Below are 11,461 nucleotides of genomic sequence, written 5' to 3'. Positions count from 1 at the left end.
CTCCCTCCCACACTCCCTATCCCACCTCTGTAGGTAGTCACAAAGCACTGAGCTGATCTCCCTGTGCTATGTGGCTGCTTCCCACTAGCTATCTATTTTATGTTTGGTAGTGTATATATGTCCATGCCACTCTCTCACTTTGTCGCAGCTTACCCTTCCCCCTCCCCGTATCCTCAAGTCCATTCTCTAGTACGTCTGCGTCCTTATTCCCATCTTGCCCCTAGGTTCTTATGACCATTTTTTTTTTTTAGATTCCATATATATGTGTTAGCATATGGTATTTGTCTTTCTCTTTCTGACTTACTTCACTCTGTATGACAGACTCTAGGTTCATCCACCTCACTACAAATAACTCAATTTTGTTTTTTTTATGGCTGAGTAATATTCGATTGTATATATATGCACATCTTCTTTATCCATTCATCTGTCGATGGACACTTAGGTTGCTTCCATGTCCTGGCTATTGTAAATAGACATGACTCTTTTTGAATTATGGGTTTCTCAGGGTATATGCCCAGTAGTGGGATTGCTGGGTCATATGGTAGTTCTATTTTTAGTTTTTTAAGGAACCTCCATAATGTTCTCCATAGTGGCTGTATCAATTTATATTCCCACCAACAGTGCAAGAGGGTTCCCTTTTCTCCACACATGTACATATATACACTACCAAATGTAAAACCGATAGCTAGTGGGAAGCAGCCGCATAGCACAGGGAGATCAGCTCGGTACTTTGTGACCACCTAGAGGGATGGGATAAGGAGGGTGGGAGTGAGGGAGAAGCAAGAGGGAAGAGATATGGGGATATATGTATATGTATAGCTGATTCACTTTGTTATAAAGCAGAAACTAACACATCATTGTAAAGCAATTATACTCCAATGAAGATGTTAAAAAATAAAATAACACTGCTATTTAAAACACCAAAAAAAAGTCTTTTTGTTCTAACTTTGGCAAATCATAATACACAGATAAGACAAGTTTCATAAATTCTCATTAGATATTTGAATTATAACAATAAGTAGGTATATGACTTGTGTGATTAAAGAGTTTACTGCAGTTTAAGTAAATACTTTCAATATAAGACTGAAATTCAAGATTATACTAATTTCAGCTAGTTTTTGTTTCTAACTGCCAATCTGCCTTAACAGATGGATTAGGGTATATGGAGTAAAAAAAAGAGTAAAAGAGCACATAAAAAAAGAAGTATAGGTCCTGCAAATAAACGTCTTGCACCTTAACAAAGGGATTAAAAATATTTAAACCAATTATAGATAGTTTCTGTACTCATCCCATGCTATTTTTTTAGAGTTCATATCTGATATGGGCAGTTCTAGTTCATGGTAGAGTTCTGTATAGCACAAATTTACCCCCCAAAGGAAATACCTCTTTGCCAGAAGATGAAGATAATTGGGGCCCTCAATGTCAGGCTCCTTCATCTTATGCTGTGACACCTTCCTGAGACCATTAACAGAAGCCTGAGCAGCTAGTGATGAGATGCTCCAGTTGCTTCCAGCAATCCAAGAGCATTCTCCTCTGGCAGATCAGCCAATCGCAGCTAAGAACTCAAAACCCAGCACACAGTGTCCACTCTGGGAATAATTTATTAGAGACTTGGAGATGTTCCTGTAATTTTCCTTAAAATGTGTTATTTTAGGACATACTAAGTTCTAGGACTACAGTGGGGAAGAAGGGGGTTGTACTGGTTATGTTCTTAGTTGTGTAACTAGCATAAGAAGTAGGGGAATGAGGTGACTTTATTCCAGGATGGCAGACTAATCTAACATAAAAAACATTAAATTACAGGTATGCTGTATGGTATAAGATAGCAGTCAAAGCTATCTCAGACTCAGAGGACAAAGATGCTGGGCTATTAAGCTATGCAATTTTGGCTCAAACTAGAATACAATGATCCAACCCTGCAGTATAAATTCTGAGAAGATTACAGACCATCCTGGGCTGTACTGAACGGATTTGTGGCTATTTGGTTCTACGTATCTCGTTTCCCCAACACCAGTACCACATTGACACAGGTAAAGAAGGTCAGTGGATGTCCTCTGTTAGAGAGGGGATGTGATCTCTGGTACTCCTAGGGAAGTAAGTTGAAAGCCAAATCTATTGTTCAACCACTGAACACACTGCTCTCTTATCCTTGGCTCTTCCTGGTCAGAGAGGTGTGACAAATCTTTTGGAAGACCTCAAAACAACCCTATGAGGTATGTACAATTATTATCCCAATATTACAGATAAGGAAACTGAGGCACAGGGCAATGAAGATCACAGAGCTAGTTAATGATACAGCCAGGCAATCTGGCTCTAGTTCAGGGCTCTTAACTACTTATTATGGGCTGAATTTGTCCTCCTCAAAATTCATATGTTGAAGCCCTAACTCTCTGTACCTTAGAATGACTGTATTTGGAGCTAGGGCCTTTAAAGAGGTAATTAAGTTAAAATGGGGTGATTAGGGTGGGCTCTAATCCAAATAACTGGTATCCTTTTAAGAAGAGGGGATTAGGGCATAGACGTGCATGGAGGAAAGACCACATGAAGACAAAGGGAGGGGCTTCCCTGGTGGCACAGTGGTTGAGAATCTGCCTGCCAATGCAGGGGACACGGGTTCAAGCCCTGGTCTGGGCAGATCCCACATGCCGCGGAGCAACTAAGCCCATGCGCCACGACTACTGAAGCCTGTGCGCCTAGAGCCCATGCTCCACAAGAGAAGCCGCGATAGTGAGAGGCCCATGCACCACAATGAAGAGTGGCCCCTGCTTGCCGCAACCTAGAGAAAGCCCTTGCACAGAAATGAAGACCCAACACAGCCAAAAATAAATAAATTAATTAATTAAAGAGCAAGTTTTTTTTAAAAAAAAAAAGACAAAGGGAGAAGACAGCTATCTACAAGCCAAGGAGAGAGGCCTCAGAAAGAATCCAATCCTGCTGATACCTTGATCTTGCACTTCCAGCCTCTAGACTGTGAAGAAATAAGTTTCTGTTGTTTAAGCCAGCCAGTCCACGGTATTTGTTATGGCAGCCCTAACAAACCAATATACTGCTACACTGTATTTCATGGTAGTGAGTGACAATAGAGGCAGTGTCATTGGTAAGCATCCACTGGCAATGTTCTAAGCAGATTGTTTAAATTTTAAATTTAAAATTAAAATTTTCAAGTTGTTTATATTTAATGGTAATATATTCACATTCGAAATACTAAAAGTATAAAAGAGCCTAGCTTGATCACTTACTACCTCCGATATTGCCAGGTTACCCAGTTCCCTTCTGGGCTCAACCAACAGTACCTGATTTTTGTGTGCCCTTCTAAAGATACTCTATGCATATAAAAACAATTATGTACATCACAATTATGTATGAAAAATTCATATATTCCCTTCAGTTGCTTACTATGAACACCATTTAATCTCTCACATTTTTTTTTCACAGAGGTATCTGGGAAATTGACTTTATATGGAGAGATTTAATTAAAGATTGCTTCTTCTGAATTTCAATTTGAGTTCTAGATTTAATCTTTACTTACATTTTACAAGCAGGAGAAGATGGAAATTTCTGAAGTTCTGCACATAATGAATTCACTGAAGAACATTGGTTTGTTAGGTGTAGATGAGTTAATGGCATTTCTAACTCTACTAGAATATATAAAAATTTAAAAAATCATGTTACATAAACATTGAATAAAATTATGTATTAATTCATAACTTTTTGTAAGCAACTATTATGTTTGATCATTGTGTTACAACAGAAATTTTCAATCAAAAGAAATTTGGGTTGTTTGAAACACAAAATAACAGTTTTAAATTTCCATCTATATAAAGGGTTACACATATACCACATGGTGTCTCAACTATATACTAGTGATTTTTAAAAAATACATTGGCAACTAAACTTTATTGTTTACTATATAAGATAAATTCTAAGACTTTATGTGTAACAATGTTTTCAATTCTGACAACTTATGTTGTCAGTACTTAAGAGGTAGTACTATTTTTATCTCCATACTAAATACTGGTGATGTTAAACAAATAGTATTAATAGACAGTAATTTTTCACCTTAAAAAGTATGGAGTCTAGGTGGCCTAGCACAGAGTTGTATCTTTTATAGGGTGGGCTTGAAAAACGAATCCTCATTTATCATAAGTAGTCAGTGTGTTTCTGTCACTTTCATAAATAAAGCAGTATACTTCCAAATAGATGATTAATATGATCAGATATAAATGTTAACTAAATAACAGCATCATCAACATAGTTAGGGAGCAATACAATCTGGCATTACACTGGAACAAGAGATGATTCTGAGATTCCAAATTTGGCAGGATAGTGATAGTAACAATAATGATGGGATTGCTTTGGGGATTAAAAAGTTAAATTTACAAAAGTATAACAAGGGTCAGCAAGACTGCTAATACTGAGGTAAAATATAAAGTTCTTTTTAACTGAGCTATAAAATTACAAGATTTCTATTTTTAATATTAATGCTATTTCCTCCATTCCTCTTCCTCAATCTTTGTAAATCTTCTCTTTTGATGCTAGAAGGATGTTAATGATAGTAACAAATGTAAAGGGGTAGATAAAAGAACAACTTGGCTTGCAATAATCAAATTTTATACATGAAAACTGTCTCATGGTAGACTTTATATGTGAATGTATTGAACTTTTACATCATATATAGGTATCCCCTGATAAGCTCCATGATTTATTCAAAATTTCTACCTGGTTCCTTGTACTCTGATTCACATTGACTTTGAATGGCCAAAATTTCTGTGGAGCTGCATTTTATATCCTCAATGTAAATTCCATGCTTGATAGTAAGATCTGGGAAAAAAAAAAAAGGAAAAAGCCTACTACCAGCAAAAGTACTATGATATTAGTTTTTCTATAGTCTTGTTCATTCTTCAGTGGCAATGATTCTGAGGAGTCATTTAGTACACCATCAGGGCCAAGTGAAGGCTGGGAGTGTAGCACCACAGTCATTCAGTACATTCACCTGTCCTTTTCCATTACCATGCATAGATTTGTGTCCTTCTAACAAGCCCATGGGCCACCTGCAGTTTTGAGCTCTGCTAGATTTTCAAGTTCTGGTATAAATTTGATCTATTTACTTAGGTTGGCTTTTCATTACCTTGCCTGACTTGTAGGCTCATCAGTAATCCCGATTTACTCTTGTCCGCAAGAATTCCTTCAAGTCTGTTGATGGCAATCATCCCTATTCTCAATGGATATCACAAATCCCCCTTCACTCCTCCCTAATATTATTTATCTTCAATTATTTCAACTGGAATGTATGAGAGGACAGTTAAATATTTGGGCTCAAATTATATTAAAAGACTTCGACAATATTTACTAGTCTAACTGGGAAGAAACCATGTAAATTCTAGGTTATGACTCTCCCAGTCATCTGATTCCATGAATCATAACCTTACTCTGAGCTTCTAAAGTCAGCATAGAAGTTGTTAGTGCTTTGTCACTATGTATAAGAAAATAACTCAAAAAAATTAATACCGTCATACGTGTTTTAGCTCTATTTTTATAATTATCTTGAAATGGTTAAATTAATTTCAGAGACATTTTAAGCTTGCAAGTGTATAAAGAGGAGACAATGACAAAAGTGTCTTATCAATAATTTTGAGATTTCGTTGTGCAAACTTACAGGACACTTTAAAAATCTCAAGGTTCAGAAAGAAGTTTAATGAACAAGAATTTTTATAACAAACATTATTAAGTAGTTCTAACAAGTAATAGATTTTAAATTTAACTCTCACCTCTTCTGAAAAGCTTTTCATTTTCATCTACATAATTTATCATTTCTGGCATTAAGTTTAATGACTCCTTCAGTTCTGAGAGTGATGGAATATCAACTTCTTGTTTGAGGCTTGCAGATATTAAGAATTCACACTCAGGCAAAATTGATGCCTGAAATAACATATAGGTAAAACTAGTTTTTAGTGAGGTTTTCCAAATAAATATTTCTGAGTTCATAAATAGATACATTTGCTTAATTGGTGTACCAAATTTTAAACTAAACCCACACTCAAAAACTTTAATGCTCTGCATACATTTTATTTAAAAAGTAAATGTAGCAGCCAAAAAAATATATTACAAGCAATGTTCTCTCTGAGTAATATCCTTCATGGCCACCGATTACATTAGTGACATACAACATCCCTAGATGCAGAAGTATCTTCTTTTATGTTAATAACAAATTTTCAAAATTCTAAATTAAAAACAATCACTGCAGCAAATGAGAGCTGGTGAATGGAGAAGTAAAAAGAGCAGATGGAATGGAATGGATCTTTACTGCATTCCACAGAATTTATTTCTCTTTCATTCCTACAGAACTGGATTCTTCAACAAGTGAGACTATATGTGCATAACTCTCAGAATTAACAGGGGAGGAAGAGGGAGACTGGAGAAAAGGGGCTAATAGGTGAATTAATTATTTTACCATGTGTGTTAAAGTTTTTAGTAAAAAGAAAAAAAAACCTTTAAACGCCTTAAGACCAATATATATATGAACACTTAATGTCCTATACCAGGTATATTGATTAAAATTAAAAAATTCCCTATACCTAGGCTGTACACCAGACCAATTAAATCAGAATATATCTGAGTAGGATCCAGGCTTCAGAATTTTATTAAAATTTATCAAGTACTTCCAATGTGTAGCCAAGGTTTAGACCACTGTCTCTGAAGTAAATTTGACTCTTTAATTGATACACGCTCAATCCGTTATCAAGTCTTTTTAACTTGACAATAGTAAATGGCCAATGTATATTACTACATCTTGTAAAAGTGTGATTTACTAACTTTTATTTAAAAATTACTGAAAGCAAATATTACAGCTTCATTTAAACCTACTGTATCTTCTAGCTTCTCCTGACAAAAGTTCTCTTTATCCATGTAAAAATCTTCCACAAAATCTTTCATATCTCCTTGAATAGAGAAACACTCCCTTAACAAAAAAATAAAACATTAAATTAGTGTTTACTAAAAGCAAGGTACATACCAAATGTAGTTAATCAAAATACATAGTGATTAAAATTAGAGTTGAGGTAAACAATGATAAAATACTATGATTGATAACATCTAGACTTGTGAGCATACAAAGAATATTTTCTTCTCTTAAAAATATTCACAACACTGGGCAACTAAGTACCTGAAAAAATCAGCTTCTGTGAACATCTGTCCTTTGAAATCCAACAGGGGATCCTTTACCAAAAATAGTTTTAGCCTACTCAACAGAGTATGCGAAGTTGGTAGCTGACTTCTATAGGTCATCAAATTATTTACAAAAATTATTTCTTCATCAATATACAAATCTGAAAATAAATAAGAAATATAAAGGAAGAAGAAGAAATCTAAAAGTTATACAAAAGGATCTAGATAGTTACTGTAGTCAGCCATTGATACAGTCGGGGTTTTCAAACGCATTTTAAAAATTTATTTATTTATTTATTTAAAGTATAGATGATGTACAATATTATATGTTACAGGTGTACAATATAGGGGTTCATAATTTTTAAAGGTTATACTCTATTTATAGTTATTATAAAATATTGGCTATATTCCCTGTGTTGTACAATATATTGTTATAGCTTATTTTATACATAACAGTCAAACACATTTTAAATTCTCTAGTTCTTCACTGTACTGTGCAAATAAATCATGTAGCATAGTACTGGTACATAGGCAGAAGCTCAATAAAATGTAACATTATTTAGTACACTGAGTAGTAACCAAATGTCCTGAAAGAGTTGTAAAGGCTCATATTTTTTTCCAACAAAATTAATCAATGGAGGAAAACACCTTGTGGTCTTATGCCTCAAAATAGCCAGGGTTAGCCTCAGCAAGATTGTAAAGAAATAAAAGCATTTGATTCTTGCTGACCCTAGTGTTTTCTTCTCTGTAAGATTTTATCTCTTAAGGTCTCCAATTCATCCCCAGAGACTGACATGTAGGGAATGGAGATGGTCTAAAAAGCCTATAAATGAGGTCAACTCTGGTTCTAGCACGCTAAGGTTGTTCAAACATGTTTGTTATAAAATTAATTACGATGGAAGCTGTGTAGTGAAGTATCTAGTAGAGAAGTGTGACACAGCTTACATATTAGGAAACACGACTGCTAACAGTTAATTGTTGGAATAGGTTTCTCCTCTCTATCCCCACCCTATCATGTTTGGGCCACTTTAGAATTTTAGCTAACAGTGTCAGTGCTTTAGCAGTTTCTAGGCCCAGGAGGGAACATAAAACCTACTCCCATTCCTCAATAATCTCTGAGTGGAAAAAGAAAGAGGAAAATATAAACTCAGATGAGGAACTACTCAGAAAACCAAGCTCCCCAAAGCGAAAGCCACCTCGAAGGGGAAGCAATGGTCTCTTGTTTTGGGCAGTGGCCTTTCAGTTATGTAATTTTAGAATGGTATGAGAGAAGGATAGCATGAAGTGATGTCTCCCATGACCAGCTACATCACTGGTATACATGTGCTTAATAAATATGTGGTGTAGAGTAGAGAGGCAGGGACCATCTCTTTGCCTAGTGCTAACTTAAAATACCAAAAGAGAACTTGTTGTGTAAACTAGCCTCCTAAGAGATTGTTTATCTGTTTATTGGAACCTGTTAAGTTCTTGACAATCCTGTGGCCAAGAGCTTCCCAAGCATGATACACAGCAGAAAGCTAGCCAAAATCAGTTTCATGTCTAAGCAGGGTTTAGCTGAGACGATTTAAAGACGGTTTGTTCGTAAATCCATTCTGTAAGTACTAATGAAGTCATGTTAACAGTAAAAACCCAAACAGCATTCATTTATATCCCCATCTCCACCTTCCACTTTCAAACACAGCCCCTCTAGCCATCTTTCCTTCCTACAGGCTCATCTTGGTATTTCTGGGAGCCCATGAGGATGCCTCATATCAGTTATGAGGTCTTGTTTTCTAACCACCTTTTTTTAAAAAAAATGTCTTTATTGGAGTATAATTGCTTTACAACTGTGTGTTAGTTTCTGCTGTATCACAAAGTGAATCAGCTATATGTATACATATATCCCCATATCCCCTCCCTCTTGTGTCTCCCTCCCACCCTCCCTTTCCCACCCCTCTAGGTAGACACAAAGCACTGAGCTGATCTCCCTGTGCTATGTGGCTGCTTCCCACTAGCTATCTATTTTACATTTGGTAGTGTATATATGTCCATGCCACTCTCTCACTTCGTCCCAGCTTACCCTTCCCCCTCCCCGTGTCCTCAAGTCCGTTCTCTACGTCTGCGTCTTTATTCTTGCCCTGCTCCTAGGTTCTTCAGAACCATTTTTTTTTCTTTTTAGATTCCATATGTATGTGTTAGTATATGGTATTTGTTTTTCTCTTTCTGACTTACTTCACTCTGTATGACAGACTCTAGGTCCATCCACCTCACTACAAATAACTCAAGTTCTCTTTATGGCTGAGTAATATTCCACTGTATATATGTGCCACATCTTTATCCATTCATCTGTCAATGGACACTAAGTTTGCTTCCATCTCCTGGCTATTGTAAATAGTGCTGCAATGAACATTGTAACCACCTTTTTCTGTGGTGGAGCCACTTGAGGGCAGCATCACACCACAACTAATGTTCTTTATAACTATCAAAGGTTTTACCAGGGGTATTACTTCCTTATATTCTAAGAAATCCAGCATACCCTGGATTTCTTACCTTATTACCACTAGTATATGTACCAACACAGATATGAGGAGACTGTTTTCCTCTATTGTAGAGGAGTGTTAAATTGTCATGAGGAAACAAAATTTTGGCTAGTTAACTACGAAAAAAAGCAGAAGGAAACAGGTCTACTGACAGGAAAGAAGGTAGGGTTATTCTTTGCAGAAGATACTTTCGTCTACTTAGAAAACCCAAGATAACGAAATGAAACAACTGAGTTCACTAAAGTGTCTGATAAAAAATTATAAAATCAATGGTTTTCAAATATATATATATAAACCTAGTCAAAAATTAATGGAAAAACTCGTTCATGATGGCCACAAATATGCAAATATTGAGGAATAAACAAAAATGTGCAGAAAGTATATGGAGGAAACCATAAAATGTTACTGAGGAGCATTATCAATCAATCAATCAATCAATAAACTTGAAGAAAAGGCAAGATAAACCGTTTTCCTGGCTAAAAAGACTAACTATGGTAAAAATTCTAAAAGGTACCAATAACATTTCGATATCTCAAGTGGTCTGTCTTGGAACTTGGAAAACTGATTACAAAGTAAGTCTGGAAGAATATAGACGTGAGAGTAGGAAAAAAATGAGGAGACTATTAATACATGTTACACTAGTGTATTAAATAGTTAAAACTGTATGATATTGACACAGTAATAGGTAAATCAATAGAACATAATAGAAAATCCGGAAACAAACAGTAATGTGGATGAGGATTTGGCATATGATGTAACTGGCATTTCTAATCAGTGGGGAAAGGAAAGAGTATTCCATAAACAATATTGGGACAACTGCCAAAACATTTAGGAAAAAAATTTTTTATTTTTACTTTTAAACATATGCTAAAATCTTGAAGAAAACCTCAAAAAAATATGAATAAATATTTATTTAATCCAAGGAAGAATTTTCTCAGTATTAAAAACAATGAAAGAAATCATAAAGGAAACACTGACAGGACTGGTTAGGTTCAAATTAAATATATTTGGGGCTATTGATATCTTTGATACATAAAGATAAAATATAAGAATAGAAAAAGAGACAAAGAAGAGAATTATCTCACAACATAAAAATATGCAAATGAACACTAAACACCAGTAATTTTAAAAATGCAAGTAAAAATATAATTTTTTGCCCATCACATTGGATAAATGTATTACAACATCAATAGTAATGATGATAAGGCTGGCATGAATAGGGTATTCTCATACCATGCTAGTGGACATATAGCCAAAAAATGCTTACATCAATAATTTCATTTCCAGAAATTCACTCTAAGGAAATAATTGGAAGTGGAAACATAATGCAAAAAATTAAGAAACAGAAACCTCATTAAATAGAGTTGGGAGATCATCAGGGGAAGCTCTCATGCTCTGCTATGATAGCAGAGCCCAACAGAAGGAAGACGCCTCTTCTTTCCTGGCAAGGACTCAGCCAATGAAAAGCCATAGACTGTTTACTATAGCCCTCCCAACTTCCTTTTCCCATCTATAAAAGAGTTCCCCTGTTGCTGGGCAAGGACTTACATGTGGCTCACCATGGTTGCAGACCTGGAATTGTAATTCTCTGCTGATCCCAAATAAACCCATCTTTGCAGGAGAAATATCTGGCTATCTATTTATTTCAGGTCAACAATACATTTAGGAACCTACTTTAAATTAAAAACAACATTAATTGGGAAATCTATAATACATGAATAAGATTAAAAGCTGCAGTCATTAAAAGCCATGATTTGGAAGAAAACTTAAATATATGG

The 11,461-nt window shown here is 35.3% G+C and overlaps 1 protein-coding gene across 1 annotated transcript in view; it reads right to left on the bottom strand.

Moving 5' to 3' along the window:
* The window catches only part of SHOC1 (shortage in chiasmata 1), an 89,884-nt gene that overhangs the window by 61,487 nt on the left and 16,936 nt on the right, over positions 1-11,461 (bottom strand). Inside the window, 5 exon segments of the mRNA XM_032633842.1 lie at positions 3,530-3,638; positions 4,720-4,821; positions 5,769-5,919; positions 6,847-6,958; positions 7,163-7,325. Of these exon segments, the coding sequence (XP_032489733.1) occupies positions 3,530-3,638; positions 4,720-4,821; positions 5,769-5,919; positions 6,847-6,958; positions 7,163-7,325 (637 nt within the window).

This window comes from Phocoena sinus, chromosome 6, assembly GCF_008692025.1.
Source record: "Phocoena sinus isolate mPhoSin1 chromosome 6, mPhoSin1.pri, whole genome shotgun sequence".
Classification (NCBI taxonomy): Eukaryota; Metazoa; Chordata; class Mammalia; order Artiodactyla; family Phocoenidae; genus Phocoena; species Phocoena sinus.
Note: the sequence above shows the minus strand (reverse complement) of the source record. Positions and strands in the feature narration are given on the sequence as shown.